This window comes from Salvia hispanica, chromosome 5, assembly GCF_023119035.1.
Source record: "Salvia hispanica cultivar TCC Black 2014 chromosome 5, UniMelb_Shisp_WGS_1.0, whole genome shotgun sequence".
Taxonomy (NCBI): Eukaryota; Viridiplantae; Streptophyta; class Magnoliopsida; order Lamiales; family Lamiaceae; genus Salvia; species Salvia hispanica.
Window position 1 is genome coordinate 17,093,051 of NC_062969.1, and position 18,429 is coordinate 17,111,479.

At 35.0% G+C, this 18,429-nt stretch overlaps 2 protein-coding genes across 2 annotated transcripts; one reads left to right on the top strand and one right to left on the bottom strand.

Moving 5' to 3' along the window:
- The first annotated feature begins 497 nt into the window (after positions 1–497).
- Positions 498–3,402, top strand: LOC125191100 (heptahelical transmembrane protein 2-like). The gene is made up of 3 exons (XM_048088561.1): positions 498–829; positions 918–1,044; positions 1,120–3,402. Exons 1-3 carry the CDS (start codon positions 612–614, stop codon positions 1,783–1,785), a joined length of 1,011 nt encoding a protein of 336 aa, XP_047944518.1. The 5' UTR covers positions 498–611; the 3' UTR covers positions 1,786–3,402.
- Positions 1,900–16,365, bottom strand: LOC125191099 (protein REDUCED CHLOROPLAST COVERAGE 2-like). Its single transcript, XM_048088560.1, has 23 exons — positions 16,083–16,365; positions 15,928–15,989; positions 12,272–12,364; positions 10,363–10,435; positions 9,905–10,210; positions 9,684–9,748; positions 9,461–9,592; positions 9,295–9,336; positions 8,698–9,222; positions 8,451–8,608; positions 7,779–8,268; positions 7,309–7,371; positions 7,120–7,221; positions 6,509–6,829; positions 6,355–6,447; positions 6,165–6,266; positions 5,946–6,050; positions 5,530–5,663; positions 5,161–5,344; positions 4,927–5,058; positions 4,738–4,850; positions 4,471–4,552; positions 1,900–4,392 (listed from the first exon to the last, which is right to left on the bottom strand). Exons 1-23 carry the CDS (start codon positions 16,150–16,152, stop codon positions 2,326–2,328), a joined length of 5,514 nt encoding a protein of 1,837 aa, XP_047944517.1. The 5' UTR covers positions 16,153–16,365; the 3' UTR covers positions 1,900–2,325.
- Between the last annotated feature and the right edge of the window lie 2,064 nt (positions 16,366–18,429).

Consider the following 18,429-nt stretch of genomic DNA (forward strand, 5'->3'; position numbering starts at 1 on the left):
TAAATTTCCAAACAATGGCTAGATTAAAACATGCTTAATAGTAAAAAAAAAATTCCTATCCATGTCATTTGACTCATACTAGTATAATTTTTATATTTTATCAATTAATAGATTGTATGTAAATAAAATTGAACCAGCATCTCAACATTAGGATCAAGTTAAAATTTTTCATATAATTATTGTTAAATTAGAAAATTTAGAAGTTCACGTTGAGCTAGAATCAAAAAGTAAGATTTGTAACATCATCCTCTGATAGTTGTAGGAATCAAACAAGTACTGAGTTGAATGATGTAGTAGATATAAAAGTAGTTTCCTTGTTGAGTTGAGAAGGAGAGTTATATTAACTTTGTTTATGCTGAGAATGATAGAGAAGCGGTTATAACTGCAAGAGAAGGAATGTAGGGTGGCAGCTTATTTGCTATTTATAAGGACGCCTATATATAGCTATACACAAAGTGTGTATAAATACGCATCCGCATGATTGCAGATGGCGACAAATATCCTCGGTGAAGATCTCACCGGGAAAGAGAGAGCTCGTGTTTCCTTTTTCCGGTGTAGATCGATTGATCGTGACAGTAATGACGATTGCGTAGTGAGCTAGAAATTGCGTGATGACGATTTTGCCGAAGCAATTTTCAGCGGCTTGCGACTGTTACAAGAGGCGGAAGGTGGTCGCGAATTGTGATGCGGCATTGATCAATTTCGAGGAGCTGCCCGAGTACATGAAGGATAACGAATTCATCCGGAATTATTACAGATGCGAATGGCAGTTGAAAGATGTTGCTCTCAGCATTTTCTCTCTGCACAATGAATCCCTCAACATTTGGACGTCTGTGCTTCTTCCATTTTTGTTGTTGATTTCGTAAATTATGTATCGTATCGGTTGATTCACACGTTTGGGAAAATGACACTCGCAGGCATTTAGTCGGATTTATGATGTTCTCAAAGATGATGATAATGAGTTTGAACGAAAAAACGAGCCTCGGAAATGTTATGGCGGTCTTCTTCGGGAGCGGAAGTGATGGATGGTTGTCAATGATAACTGTCAGCTCTCTCTTGAATCTCTCTCTTGATTCTCTCTGAAGAATGTATTTGAAGAAAAATATTTGGTTGTTGCAGGATTCCTACATAGGAAAGGTAGCTGGATTAGGAAGCTTGCATACACAAGAAGAGCATGCTACTTCAGTTCCTATATGGCCATGGCTGATTTTCTTGAGTGGAGCAATGATCTGCTTGATTTTCAGCTCAGTTTCCCACCTCTTCGGCTGCCATTCCCGGCGCTTCCACTACTTCTTCTGGCGGCTCGACTACACGGGCATCTCCATCATGATAGTCTGCTCCTTCTTCACCCCAATCTTCTACATCTTCGCAGACCAACCATACTGGCGCTTCTTCTACCTCTCCACGGTCACCTTACTTGGCGCTGCTGTAGTTGTGACCCTGCTCGCCCCCTCGCTAGCGACTGGCCGCACCAGGTCTTTCAGGGCTACCCTCTTCCTCTGCATGGGGTTCTCGGGTGTGGTCCCAGCCACCCACGCTGTGATCCTCCACTGGGATCAGCCGCAGATACGCGTGTCCCTCATGTACGAGGTCGTCATGTGGCTCATGTACGGAGCTGGAGCCCTTATCTACATCACTCGGGTTCCTGAGAGATGGAAGCCCGGTGCGTTTGATATTGTTGGCCATAGTCATCAGATCTTCCATGTTTTTGTCGTCGCTGCTGCGCTTGCTCACTGCGCTGCCAGCCTCATGATCATGGACTGGCGGCGCAGCTTGCCGCCCTGAGATTCTTGCTTCTTCTCTGGTTTAGTTTTTCTACATGTTAGATATAGGCAAATGAGAATGATGAGCCACTCAGTGTAACATTAGTCAATTAATGGCTCTTCAAAAGTAAATAGATATTCAGCAGAAAAAGTCGCCTGTTATTTAAGCTTACTCACATATAAACGTATCTGAAAAATGAGCAGAATAGGAATCTATGTCCATTTATTACAGAGGATTTAGTGTCACGTCAAAACTTGACTATCACAAAACGGCACAAGTTAGCGCGTATTGAACCGATCAGCAGGTACAAAGCAGTTCCTGTCGATTCCAACTGCGTAGTGAAGTATTTGAGCTGTCGGCAAATTGCTGCATCAGTTCTTGAAGATCAAAAATCTCTGTTGCTTTGCCTGACTTGATGACTTTTCACCAAACGAGCTAGAACAATTCTGGTTTCATACAGAACTTTCACCAAGAGGAAAGAAACATTCCCCGATTAAGAGACTTGCCTACAAAAATATATACTCAGTGAACTCAGTAGCATCTGCTTCTCCATATTTGTATTCACCCCAAGATTTGATTGTCTTTCTTTCTACATCCACCAATGTCAGTGCTCTTACCAGCTGGAGGAATGGCATTAGGAGAATCTGCATCTGCGTCAGTACACTCTCCTCCATGTTGACAATCATTATTCTTTACTGTCTGTTCAGAATGAGTTTTTTCATCAATATTTTCAGTTGTTTCCAAGGGGATTATAGTTGAGTCTGTCGATGATTCAGGTACATTCCCCTCTGCCATGGCATGATGACTCACTTCTTCATCAACTTCAGTATTCTCTTCTGCGGGAGACTCTGTTGGATCTTCTGAAGGTACTGGGAGTCCATCTTGAGTTTCAGGCATACCATTTGGTAATGGTGGGAAGCCATCATGTAACATTCCCACTCCATTTGGTGATATAGGATACTCATGTGAGGTAAAAGGAATGCCATTTTGTGTGGCAATATAACCATTGGGAGCAACTGGATAGCCACTTGTAACCCATGATTGGCCAGGTACAAATTCATTCGCGTGTGGATTCATTATTCTTGGAGCGTTGAAATGATTTGGGTCCCCGTTGTTTTCAGCAATCTGGAAAGCAGGCCTATTCCGCGGGACACGGCTGCCAGATCTGTTATAGCCACCTGAGAGGCGTGGACCATATGGAACTCTAGCAGTAGCAGATTGATGCGGCGACCTACGGGCAGGGTTAACTGTAAGCACTGGTGCTATATTCACTGGAGGTGGCAATATTCCACCATGCTCTGTATAGCCAGGCAGTGTTATAGATCCAAAAACTGGAACCATCGACGGAGTGTATGGAGGAGCTGCAGCAGATAGTTTCTTGGATGTTTCCTTTCCAATCTCTGTATCGACTTGCTTTTCAGCTTCAGTGGGCGACAAAGCGCCACTTCCATTAGCTTGGTTCCCTTCCTCATCCGTCAGCAAACCTACACTTTCACTTTCCTTACACGAACTAGCCTTGTTTTCTTCCTCCATCTTTTCCTTCAAACCAGAGGCATCATTCTCCACCAACTGAGTGGTAGTGTCCGTAGGGTCTGATGGAGATCCAAGATCGGGCACAAATTGAGTTTCTGATGCTTCTTTTTTGGAAGCAGTAGAACTTAGACTCACAGAGGAAGCAGAAGCCACAGCTCCTGAGCTTGGTTTGAGCCCATTGTCAGCTTCCATTGTTTCAACTGTCGTTTCTAGTTCACTACCATTTACATTATCTTTTGAATTTTCAAAAGCACCTTTAGTCGCATGTTGCTCCTTCCTAGTTCCATTCATCTCTTTTACCACCAGTTTTTGAATTTGATCAGCCTCCACTTTCTTTGATGTGGATAATGTCGTATCAAAGCTACTCGTCTCCTTGATCGCCATCAGATTTTCTGCACAGCTCTCCCCAGATTTCTTCTCCACAATAGCCTTTACAATAGTACCTGGTGGAGCTAAAGCTACCTCTTTGTACGAGAAAAGCTTTCCAGCAGCATGAACACTTGAACTAACAATAGAAGCTTTAGCAACTTCATCAAAACCTAGGATAGGACTATTAGGAGCTGATTTTGTGTCAGTCAATTTCTCTTTGGCACTAGCTGGTGAAGAAGGACCGTTGGGCTTCATCTTGAGGCTAGCACTCTTGACAAACTTTTTAGGACCCTGTGGAACCGGGCCAGATGAAGCTGCGCTTTCATTTGGACTTGTTCTAGGAGAGCTGAAACTATTTGGCTTACCTCTAGACTTAGATGGATGAGAAGAAACCAAAAAGTTGGTGTTCAATTTTGCAAGGCTTGGCCTCTTGGAAGCAGAGGGCTTGCGTCCCATAAGAGACCGCCCCTTAGCCTCTTGCCATCCTTCTTCCGAGATATCGTCCTTTTCAACATTTTCATTTTGGTCCAACAATGTTTTCTCTCCTACAAATGAATCCGTATTTTTAATCATGTCCAAAAACTGAGGCTCAGATTTGTTTTCCACTCCAGATCTATTTTCTTTATCACTGGAGTTCTCGGCCACAGGTTCACTTTTCAATGTGAACTCACACTTTTGATATTCATCCATTGCAGTTTCCGAGTTTGGACTAACTTTTCCCTTGAGCTGTATAATAGTTTCTTGGTCAGGGAATGCATCAGGAAAACAGAAAACAACAAAATATTTTAGAAACATGATTTCAACCTTGGCACGAGCTTGCTTCTTTAGGGCTTCTCTAGCTTTCATCTCTGCATCAGGGGTTATGTAGTCCAATAGGTCCGAAACACTGATTTCAAAGATGAAGACGAAAAGTGTTTCAAATCAGCTGTTTGAATAAATGTAGACTACTGAACAAATATTTTCATTCATCTGTACTGAGAGACTAAACCGCCATTAACTATTTGTCTTAGGAAGGTAAGACAAGAAAGCAAGTATATTTGAATTTACAAAATAAGTATAATGGATTCCAACCTCAAATGGCCTTTGCTAGAGATGGAGGCGTCTGGTTTTGGAGTGCCATTGCGTGCAGCTTCTTGCTGCTCCAGTGCCTTGGACTCAAAATATTCCAACCATGCAGCAGCATCCTGTAGATATTTCAAACAAGGTAAGTAAGTGGGGCACCTCCAAAGTCACTCTTTAATCATCAGGCATACGCATTACCTGTGTACGTAGATCTTCTGATCCTAGTTTAGCCTGCAGTATCTGAAGAGTAGTCTGTTCGTGCTGAACACTCAGAGAATATGCTTCCATCAATGAGAGAGCAATAGCAATAGCATGATAACTGGCCGCTGTCTGGAAAAGAAGCACATCATTCAGTAAAAGGAAACTTATGCCTTTTAGGCATTGCCATTCAGAAACAGTTACTGGAAGAGCTCTATAATGAAGGTCTATTACTTGTATATGATCAGCTCCTAGAAGTCTTTGGTTACACTTGAGAGCCTCATGGAGATATCTAAGAGCAACATGGACATTCCCCAGACCTTCTTCCATCATAGCGACGTTAATATAGGTGGCAGCAGTATTTGGGTGGGAAGGGCCGCAAGTTAGATGCAGGAGATACAATGCACGGTTGACATATCTGGGAAAAAAAAAAAGAAAAAAAAAAGATCCTCTCCGATCAGAAGAACTGATTAAGGATATCCAGAAAATCAAGGTTTTAGCTATTCGATGCTTGAATCTTCCATTGTTCCAATTTATGGTGATATTTTAGGCGTACATGTAGAAAGCCCAGAGTGAAAAGATACAGGGAATATCTTTACTTACTTCAGTGCCAGCTCAGTGTGTTGGAGTCTATAGTAGAAGACAGCTAAATCTCCATAGCTCTTCATTGTGTCTGGATGATCCAGACCAAGTTCTCTCTCGTTGATATCTAAAGCTTTTTGCTGGTAAATGGTAGCCTATATTTATATTATCATATGATAAAACAATCAGATCAGAAGTTTATTTACAAAATTTTTTTAAAATTAAGAGACAAAGCACGCAATATAGTTCAGCAAAAGAATGGGTGGAGTTTTTTTTGAGCTGCTAATTTGTAATGGAGAAGGCAGTGAAACATGCCCCTTTTATGTGACATTTCATGCTTGGCTTAACATTTTACATAGACTGTTAAAACAGTATTATGATTTGAAGGCTAAACAAGGACTCTTGATTTTTTGTAGATTGAATTTGTATCCTCATACCTGATTAAAATCCCCAGTGTGATAGAGCACCACAGCCAACAGACTATATGCCCCTGCTGTCATGCGATGATAAGGACCACAGACAGAAACCAGTTTCGCGAGTGCCTTCAAAAGATTAAATATATGTTCATCATACTCTTTTATCTCATTCCTGTGCATAGTTTTAACATTATTTAAAGCCTCTCGAAGGGTGGGGAACATATCAGGTTATTAACTGACCTTTGTTCCATAATTAACAGCATCCTCCAATTTTCCCTTGTCCAAGGAAGTCTTGGATGATTCCAAAAGTGTACGTCCATCGGCAGATGAGCAAGCAACATGCTGTTGGAAGACAAATGCTATGAGAACAACTTGAAACATCCACTGAAGGAAAATTTTCAATATTTTAAAATGATCACGAACAGCATACTTTATAAATAGGCACCAAGCTAATTATATCGGATTTCTTGAATGGGAAGGGAGAATCCATATCATAGTCTCTCGGAACAAGTTCAAGCCCAACCTGGAAAGAGATAAATTAGTAAAGCTGTGTTCTTACCTAACAGCAGTCTAAATTTGCGTACCTTGTGGCAGAGACCACGAAGAATGGCAAACTTTCGTATATCATTGCGTGTCACATCCTTCCATTGCCAGCCAAACCTCTTGAAAAGGAATGTCTCGACCCACTTCCATTTCAATTCATCAGCACTATTTACTTCTGCCTCACCATTTTGTGTGGCAGGTGTTCCCAGCAACAAATTCAGACAAGAAGCAATTGATGAAGCCATATTAGCAATATCATCAACTGCTGCTATAACAGCCTGTAGGATATGCTTATAAGCTCGAACAACCATCTCGTGAATACAAAGGGACTGAACATGAGGGAGCTTGTCTGCTAGTTCGACCTAATAAGGATGATTCACAAAGGAAATAAGTTTGAGAGGAACTCAATGGTTAACAATAACGCATAATGTGAGACAGACAAAAAGCAAACAGTGGAGCAAAGAGATCGTTTTAAGCCTGAACATAGCATTTGAGAAGTTTAAAGGAAAATTATTATCAATTCATAACATAAATGAACTAGATAGATTGATGCATGTGACATTGGAACCAATTAATATATACCATGGTTTGACAGGTATGAAATCTGTCAGGTCATAAACTACATATAAATAAGAACACTAAATGAAATTACCACACGGCCCAAGGAGCACATCCGCAAACCCCTAGTGTGCATGAAATCTGTCAGCGTCCTACCATCAACCGGTGAAAGCTCGAGTGACCCGAAATCAGTAACCTGTCAGAAGAATATGGAAGAAAATAATAAAGATCATTTCAGAGGTTCAACTTCCTGTTAAAGATATCTCCTGAATAAGAGAGTTACCAATTTTGGAAGGGCGGTTTCAGCATAGTATTTGTGTGCCATCCCAATCAACTCTTCAGGTGACTGCAAGCATCAATTTTCCAGAGAGATTATGTGTTTAACTTTGCCACTATCTATAAATGGAAAGGTTTTGTTTCATTTTGTAATTTTGTTACAATTCCAAAAGACCCTCCCTAGACTACGAATTTACCAGAACACCTCTTGAGAGATGTACACCGAAATACTAGCACAGCATAAAATATATACCCTCCGTCCCACTATCAGCGGCCTATATGAATTGGGCATGTAGATTAAGAAAGTTGTGTTCTGTGTATAAAGTGGTAGAGTCCATTAAAGACGACTAAACTTTTTGTGTTTACAAACTTCTGTTTTTTGGACTAGGCAACATATAATGGGACAGCCCAATAAGGTATATGTGCCACTTATAGCGGGATGGGGGAAGTAATTTATTACAAAAGCATAAAGGTGACCTTGAGGTGAAGACCAGTTTCTGATTCTTTAAGGCGCACATATGATGATTCGGGAAGCAAATTTTTCCACATAATCTCCTTGTCTGCTTTTCCAAAGTCCTTGTCTGCATCAACATTGTAATCAGCAGAAACTTCCTTGTTTGGGTCAGATTTATTTATTTTATTGTCTGACTTCTTTTTTATATCCTTCAGCAATCCAGCATTCTTTCCAAGACCCTTGACAGCTGGCTCAACTTTAACCTCTTCATTCTTTTTAGGCTCATCTTTACCTGAAGCCTGATTTTGCAAGTGGTGCACCCAACATGCACCAAGCTCCCATCTAATCGACTTATTAAGAGTTGAATCATCTTCCTGAAGTGTCTTTAAACTTTTGGTAAGCACCTGCGCTACCAAAGGCCAACTGGAGCCTAATTCCTCCATATTAGCACTTGGAACTCTTTGAACTGTGTTGGGTGATTGGGGCGTGGCTTTGTGCAACAGCATTCTTAAGCTGGAAATAAAAAAAAAATACTGATTCATTAGTCCAGGATCACATAACTCTGTCATGGTATTTTTGTAGCAATAGTAACTAAGTTTTTTCACGCATATAGAATTTGAACAGGATGAATAGTCTTTCCAAAGGTAGAAGAATCTAAAAAATAACAAACATCAAGTAGAGCTATCTCTACTGACCTATTAATATTTAATGCATTGGCTCCTCCTTCAGGATGGTCTTCAATGTTAACATCCTGAGGAATGGCTTTGCCGTTCCAATTTACCTCCGCTGTCACTTTAACAATGGCTGTGTGCCCACAGTGCCTAACAACGACAACACCTAAAGTAGAAGTATCCTGTATAAACCAGTGATCTCACCATAAGAAAATAACTTCGGGCATTGCTGGAAATTAGAAGAGAGAGATTAATGGTTACTAATACGAACATGTACTGTTGCATTTTCATCTGCAGTTATGCCTTTCAGCAAGTTTCTTTGGGTTACTTCTTCGTGTGTGACTCCAAGAACCTTGCTCCCATCATTTTTGCTATCCAACTTGGTGCTTCCATCTGGGGGATCTTTTGTGACGCTAATGAGTAGGTCTCCAATTCTTTCCTCGTGTAAAATTGGTGAACCAGAATTGCTTGCAGACTGCTGATTCTTGTCTATTAGCTGCTTTATTGCAGCAACAGCTCTGAAAACCGAAACATCAACAAGTAGACTGTGAACAAGAAAGGCTTTCCTATCTCTTAGTTGGCGCTCCTCTGGAGTTTTACACGGCATTGCTGCCAAGATAGCGAGGTCCTTTGCCCACAGCCTATGCTCGTGCTTCCCATCTCTTCCTTGTCCGCCTCCACTTCCTCCCCAACTCTCATCTTCAATAGGAAGTGGAGGGAACACAGAGGGGTTCTCACTAACAAGAGAGGGTACTAACCAAGTGTTTGCTCGAAAACCATATGGAAGATTCCCAAACTGAGAGATTACAGATAAGATTATTCATATGTGCCAAATTCATTTTAGATTTTCAAATTCTAAATCACTCACTCTGTTGTGCTCGGTGAAAGCTTTCATAAGAGCCTTAAATGCCTGAACCAAATGGATAAAACAGAAGTAGACGAACTTGAGAGAATTATCAGATGCAGACATACTTGAATTACAGTATTTCAAGATGAGGAGAAGCTCAAAAGGATAACATTTTGTCCTCACTTACAGAATCAAAAACTCTGCTTATCTGCTTCAGAAGACCAGCTAATGAGTGGCTTACAAGATTACGCTTTCCAGCCGGATAAAAACCTTTTCGAGAGGCAACTATTGTTGTGGCCTTCCCGGTGGAAATCCGTACCTGAATTCAAAAATTGATAGGAAAAATAGCACTAGTTCATAAGAAAAAAATTAAACAAAATCACTATGAGCAACTAGTTGCAGATGCTAACATCAATTTGAAATAAATCCTCCTCTGTTTTCTCCTCAACAAACGGTCGATTTGATCTCCTAATATCTGCAACATTGAGGATTTATTGGTAAGCAATGAATACTAGTAGTAGAGATGCTCAATTTGTTCACATAAATTTCTGGAAATTATACAAACAAAACATTTCTGGAAATCAAAACAATGGAATTATGAGAATTGAATACTCGAACACGACGAGCTCACATTGAATCGGTGGAGTGAGGTGAGAGAACGAGAAGAAGTCGTAGAACTGCCCCACCCTTGGCGGAGGGTACATCACTGACGCCGCGGTTTCTCCCTTCGCCGCCGCATCCGAAACCTCCGGCGTGGTCGAAACGGCAGATTTGGGTTTCGGAGCTGCATTGTGGGAACCGGAATTCGAGTCAAGAGAACCGGGTTCTTTAGTTCCGGTTTTTGGAGAAGTGAGTGAACCGCTGAAATGGGTAGTGCACGCCACAATATCTAAGAGCCGTCTAATATGATCCACAGCATACCGCTCTGTGTACTCCTCTGCACCGAATCAACTTGTTATTTTTAATCTAACAAATTACAAAATCAAAAGCTAATTTATTATTTTAAATTTGTTTATTATCTTATCTTATAAAGTATGGTCAAAGGAAAATTGTATGTTTAAAACGTACACACATAGTGATATAATATACCTTCGACGATAGTTAGGTAATATGGCTTGAGAGCTACAATCTCCACTGAATCGTTTAATTTTGCACCACGAACCTGCTCCCACCAAAATATAGATAAAAATTATTATGATTAGGTTATTATATTTTTTTAGTAATATATGATGTACTATAATAATATCGTATTCCTTGCACACGTACAAATTTATTGGTTGAAGATGTATTTTTTCAATTTCTAGAGTATGAAATTTTGAGAAGATTATTTTCCATAGTTTGGTATGATTATAAGGCATTTGTATAAATATTTGTTTGCATATGATATCGATTATTTAATAACAATTTTGAACATTTTAGAAGACTAAAAAAATTTGTATAAATATTTGTTTGCACATAATATCGATTATTTAATAACAATTTTGAACATTAGAAGACTAAAAAAACGCAATTACGTATAAAATTTAAGAGTGAACTATAAAATTAGTCCCTAGATTATGCGTTTATCTCGCCAATGAACTCTGGACTTTAAAAATATCCCCAGACAATCTTGGACTAAGCGTTTATCTCGAAAATGATCATTTTTCACTGTTTCGTGACGAAAATACCCTTTTGGGAGGTTTTGGGGAGTTTGGGCAATTTGGTCTTTTTATATTTTAAATTTGATATTATTTCAGTGATGTATTAAATCTGATATTATTTCAAAATTATTATTCTTCTTCCCTTTTGTCATCCTTCACTTTGTTTCTTTATTTCAATATTAGATTTAATCTTTAAAATTAAATTTTAAATTTCAATTTTTAAATGTCAATAAATATTTTTAATTATTAAAATTACTATTAAATAACAAATTAATAGTTTTAATCAATATTTGATAGTGTCTAATATTTAATCAATAAGGTACAATGACACCTTAGTTTTAATCATAAATAGATCATATAACACGATTTATTCCGAAATAAATATGCATCTAATGTAACACTAATATAAATATCGTTTATTAATTTGAAAACAATCAAAATTAACTAGAAAATTTCAACAAAAATTCTCCTATATCAAATTTTTAGTAGTATCAAATTTTTAGTCAACTTCATAATATTTTTAGTCAAATTCTCCTATGCATTAGATGCATATTTATTTCGGAATAAATCGTGTTATATGATCTATTTATGATTAAAACTATTAAATATTGATTAAAACTAAGGCGTCGTCGTACCTTATTGATTAAATATTAGACACTATCAAATATTGATTAAAACTATTAATTTGTTATTTAATAGTAATTTTAATAATTAAAAAAATTTATTGATATTTAAAAATTAAAATTTAAAATTTAATTTTATAAAATTAAATCTAATATTGAAATAAAGAAACAAAGTGAAGGATGAAAAAAGGGAAGAAGAATGATAATTTTAAAATAATATCAAATTTAGTACATCACTGATATAATATCAGATTTAAAATGTAAAAAGACCAAATTGCCCAAACCCCCAAAACCTTCCAAAAGGGTATTTTCGTCACGAAACAGTGAAAAAAGACCATTTTCGAGATAAACGCTTAGTCCAGGGTTGTCTGGGGATATTTTTAAATTTCAGGGTTCATTGGCGAGATAAACGCATAGTCTAGGGATTATTTTTGTAGTTCACTCAAAATTTAATAATAATATTAGTATAATAATGATAACATTTTTAGATATTTCATTTTATGTCCTTAAAAAAAGATATTTCATTTTATGTTATGTTATGAAATGCCATTGACTTTGAGATATTTCATTATCTTCATATTTAAATCGAAACATAATTAACAATGTTGGGATTGTAAAATCAAAATTAATTAAAAAATTAATACTTATATTTTTAGATTTTTTTGTTCGTGTAAAATAATAAATTTGCCAAAAATTTCGATAATTAAATTTTATTCTTACAGAAATGATAGATACCTCGTGGGACAGAGAGTAATTGGTCAAGTGACACGTGTCAACATGGACAGCCAATAGTTTCCTGACGTCTAAAATCCTATCCGTTGATATTCCCTGTAATTCAATGGCATCACGTCATTGTCAAGTTTGCATACAAAAATTGTCACATGAGGTATGTAGACTATAGACTTAGGTAAAGTTGCCAGAAAATTATATTACTAAAATTTTATCAAATTCTATGTCATTCCGCAATTTTAAAAATTAATTGAAAAAATATAAAGTTTGGATTTATTCATAATTATCTCTCGTGGAAAGTTTAATGAATTTATATGATATGACAATCGTGAAAATATACATAAAATTCAATGTTAGTGAGTTAAACGATGTTGTCTATTCACAAAGAAAATAATTTCATTTGAAAAAACATCTACAATATATTTCCCGTAGGTGATCGAATTTTCTCATATATGAATGTAACAAAAACTTCATAATTTATAGGTGATTGAAATGAAGAGATTAATTTTGTTCTAAATCCGAAAAGAAAATATCATAGTTTTGATAAATTTAAAACAATGTAGATATCTTAAATAAGACGGACAAAATAATTATTTATTCTCTAAACATGCCAAATCAGATAGTAACGATATATATTTCCCACGTTCATGCATTGATTTGTGAATGACTCAATTAAATGTATGTGCGAGAAAATTTAGTATTCTATTTGTCCATAATAAGAGTCACATTTTGCTATTTTGGTATGTCTTATAATAAGAGTCACATTTTACTTTTATTATAAATGGTAAATAGGTCTCATATTCCACTAACTCATTTCACTTACATTCTACGTGAAACCAATATAAAAAAGTAAATCCCACACATATTTATTTCAACTAAGACCTTTAGGCACTGTTTGATAGCTGCGTTACAGCTAAATAACTATGATTTATCTGGGGTTTAGCTGTGTGTTTAGTAGCTAGAATATTACAAATCTGTATGGTGTTTTGTATCCGGCCCGGATGAAGCCCACTCAAAAACCTGCGTTTCAAGCAGTTATGTAACCATCCATTTGCCTAAGGTACAAATCTAGTCTACGGTCTACCTAGTTAGTTTTAGAAAAATACAATTTTACCTATCAATTTTATCCATATATATCTATACACTACTATGGTTACACACATACATACTTTAATTATATTTTAATAGAACAAATACTCTCCCCGTATTCGAAAAATAGAAACATTTGAAACGGCATAGGTTTTAATACACAATTGGTAAAGTAAGTGAGAAAATTTGGTAAAGTAAGATAGAGGAAAAGAAAAATGAGTAAAGTAAGAGAGGAAGAAAAAAAGTAGTGAAAATAGAGTTAGTGGATTGTAAGGTCCATATCCTAAAATAGAAAAATTCTAAAGTTTCTATTTTTAAGGAACAATCCAAAATAGAAATAGTTGCTATATTTAAAAATGGAGGGAGTAATAATTATTGTAATTAATGATGTGCAATAATATAATAAAACAAGAACTCAACTATAAAATTATTCATATAATTAATGTACGATGAGAAATGCTAACTATAATACTAATATGCTTGTGTATTTTTAATATACATAAAATATTTTATAAAAATAAAAGTAACAAATTTAGTTACGATCATATTTATTTAATGTCCCATTTTTAGCATTTTTTATATAATAATTAAGAAATAGTATGCTTGAATATTTTTCATATGCATAAAATCATAAAATAAAAAATAAAATTAACAAATTTATTATGAAGCACGGTCATTTTTAACATTTAATGTAATAAACAATGGTATGCATGGGTATTTTTCATTGTCAACAAATCGTCAAATCATCCAAAATTAAGGCAACATGAGGATGGTTTAATCATTAAGTTAAATTAATAAAGATAATTTTGACAGCCCTAATTTTTATCTTAACTTATTGTACCAAAAATCTAAATAGGATAGTCAAACACCCAATTAAGATACATTAAGTAATCGAAATTATAATAACTATCATTATTTGTATCATGTCTAGTCGAAACATAACATAGTTACCAAACGATGCTTAGGATCTTATGTAGCTATGGTTTGCAATGATAATATTACGTCCTCAAAGAGTATGAACTATTTTCTTTTTTGTCTGTCCCTGAAAAGTATGAACTTTCTAATTTTGGAAAATTCAAACAACATATTATCCCTACATATCATTTTATTTACAACTTATACCATTATCATTAACAATTTATATCATTACAATAATGTGGACCCCACTCGCCACTAACATTATTTCCACTACCCTTTTGGGTTAATTAACATACATTGAGAATTAATCATGATAACTAATTTAAATTATTTTATTATCCTCAAATTTTTTCACCAGTATTTTATTACGGGTAAAATTTAAATTTAAATACAAATTACCAAATATAAAGTTTAAATATTTATTTTATTTATCGTATATATTCCTTCCATCCGCGAATAGGAGTCACATTTCTTCCGGTACGGATTTTAAGAAATGTTGAAAAAATTGGGGGGAAAAAAGTTAGTGGTATATGAGTCTCACTTGTATATACATACTCCCTTCATTCCATACAAATAGTTCATATTCATTTATGACAATTTTTCTCCGTTTTCTTTTACTTTACTAATTATGCATTAAAAGACGTGTCAACCCTAAATGACTTATTTCTATGAGAAAAGAGTATTAGTTTTAAATAAAATGTGAGCGAAATGAATTAGTGGATTGTGGAGCTTATTACTCCATCTGTCCCTAAAAGTTTGTCACATTATTTTTTGCACTTGTTTTGTAAAAATAATAATAAATAGTTAAAGTCAAGGGAGGGTGAAATAAGAGAGATAATAATGTAGAGAAAAGCCTTAACTAAATTATCCTCTCTCTTACTTTAAACTTTCCTCACTCTAACTATTTATTACTATTATTTTTATAAAATGAGTACATAAAAGAATGTGACAAACTTTCGGGGACGTGGGAGTACCATTTATAGTATAAATGAACCGATAGTCCTATTCACAAACGGTCTGAAATAAAAAAAATAGGACTCCTATTCACGGACAAAGAGAGTATTAAGACCATCTCCAACCATTTACACCAAACTCAAACTCATTTTTAAGTATACGTCACACCAAAAAGTAGTTTTACTCCAACCATTTACATCAAACTCAAAATTTACACCATTTTTGAGTTTTTATCTCGGAAATTTTTTGCAGTAACACTATATTTGGTGTTGTTTCACAAAAAACACCAAAAGTGAATTTGAGTTTGGTGTATGATTGGAGAATATTTCTACACCAAAACTTATTTGTGGAGTATGCAGGTTGAAGATGGTCTAAATCCTCAATCTTATTAGTTTATTACCACAAAACTGAACAATTCATCTCATTTATTAACTAAGTAAATCTCAACTCGACTAATAACTTATCTCATTGTAATATTTCTCAAAGGTCCGACACATGCAATCGCGTATCAAGATGAAAATGTGGTAACTTAGTGCACTTGATATATTCGTTAATCATTACTCTTATTAAAAAGCGTTACAATTAAGAATTAAATAATAACTTAATCACTCTCCCCACAAACACGAAAACAATACGGCTATATTTCAAAAATAAAATGTGAGAAAAGTAGTTTTATTAATATGGATGGAATGAATACATACCTTCAATGTGACTTGTGAATCCTCTGGTGTCTCTACAGTTATTTCTATTACAGCTGGTAAAACTGCAAAAACGAAAAACAAGAATAAATATTTTAGTATATGTTGCCAAGGAGTTACCATAGGTACAAACACAAAAAAGAGGATAATAACCAAACCTTTCTCTTCTTTCTTCTTCTTGTCTCCTTTGGCTTTGTGGGGTTTAGTCTTACCGGTTTTAGGAGCCATTGTTATGTTTTTTTAGAAGAAACAATGTGGAACAGAGGTGGGAAAAAGGAATGAAGCTAAGTGATTGAATTCTGGAAATAATCACATAAACACATATATTTAGTGTTACTCTAAGAGGTGAGCTCGGGAAGTAGGCCGGGCCAAGAGCGAGAGGCCGAGAGAGAGTTGTACTAAATTTTAGTGAATTTTTTTAGGGGATATTGAATAAGATAGGATAAGGTAACAACACATAACCCACAATCCTATTTTTTTCCTTATATATAAGTTAAATATTACACATACATCAATAACAATGTAAGGCTGCAATTTCCTCACCTCTCATCTCTCTCTCTCACAAAGATGGTGCGGGCCCCACTTTTCTAAATTAAAATTGATTATATTATTTCAATTGAAAATTATTAATCAAACATAACTTATCTTATGAAGATTAGTAGTATCTTTTAATTTAGATTTCAGAATTAAACAAAATCTGTTATTAAGATCAAATACTAGTACTTAATACTATAGTATTAAACTAATGTTAAAATAAGTTTGATCTTTTACCAAAATATTTGGTTGATGGAAATAAAACAAAAGAAGGGAATGGTGTTTTGGCTTTATTTATGAGATAAGATTTAAGTTAAGCGGATAAAATGATAGATTTTGCGCGCTTAAGTTTAAGCCACGTCTGTAGTCGTGGATTGAGGTTGTTTCCAGAGTCTATTGTCTACTAGTATCCTTTTTCTTTGCTTAAATCATTTTTTCTTTTACATGAAAGAGATTATGCTTTAAAATAATGTTATGAACTCAATTTCTACGTCATTTGTGAGAATAATCGGCGTGAGATATGTAGTTAACTAAGCTCTTTCTCCAAATAAATTAATTTTTTAGGATGAGTTCTCCTATTTAGTCCGTACTATATTCACGCCGCATCCAGGAAAAGAGAATGAATAGAAACGAATAGTATAAGAAACCAAGTGGATTTTTTTGTCTCAACTATATTTGTTTGTAAAGTTTAGTTTTTAGTTTTCTTATTTACCTAGTTAAAACACTCTACTCTAAGCATATCAATAAACTAACTATTACTATTTGGTATTAAAACCATTTGATATTGAAGAGATATACTCGATCCATTCTCTAATAATTATTCACTTTAGTTCTAGCACGGATTAAAAAAGTGTAAAAAAAAGTAGATTGAAAAAATTAGTTAAAAATATGAGTCTCACTTTTATATAATCCATCCGTCCCTGAAAAGTACTCTAGTATGAACTATTTCATTTTCAATTTGTTCCTGAAAAGTATGAACTTTCTAATTTTGGAAATTCATTTCTTTCTAATGAATTGAGACTCATTTTCTACTAACAATATTTTAAAAACTTTTTTTTTCTATCTCTCTCTTATTTTTTTAATTATGCATTAAAATCCGTACTCAAAATGTTCATACTTTTCAGAGATGGAGGAAGTACTTATTAATTTTATAATAAAATGTTAGTAAAATTAGTTAGTTAAATGTGAGGTCTACCTATCCTTTAGAGTGAAAAGTGAAAATGAACAATTAGTGAGGGACAAACAAAAATGACAAAAGTGAACAATTAATGAGAAACAAAGAAAGTAGTAGACTGTAGTCCTTTTCATTTTAACACTCTCCTTCGAATTCAACTTGTAAAAGGCATCCATGAAGCTTCTGGAATTGAGGGCTTTGATTAGTATATCTACAAGTTGATCTTCTAATTGAACAAATGGCAATTGTACTATTTCAGTTTTTTAGTTTTTTTTCCTTGGTAAAGTGTATTGTTTTAAACATACTTGGTTTGTTGTAATACACTAGATTTTCAGTGATACTCATGGCTGCTTGACTCTTTGAGGGTGAAGTGATAACTTCTCCTAACAGTTCTTAGCCACAGTATCTTTTTTTAAACCAGTTTTGACGTCTCAAAATTCAGATTAGATAGTGCCACTATCTTCTGCTTTTTAATTTTCAAGTTACCAGGTTGTTTCTAACAAAGGTAAAATAAGTATTACTGACAAAATCTGCATCATTATAGCCATGTATTTTTAGACGTCAATTCAAAGAAGATTGAAATCAACAGCACTCTCCACGAGACTTTTTCATTCTTGGCAAGACATTTTGCACTTTTGTTCACTGACTTTCTTAGTATTTAAAAAATATTCCAACTCAATCTCATAAGTCATATCCAACTTTTCACTCAAAATAAATATACTAGTACTAGTAGTTTTTTTTTTCTCTCAATAGTCTGTGGTCTCTATTGTATAAGTAGTCAGTCTTTGAACTCAAAA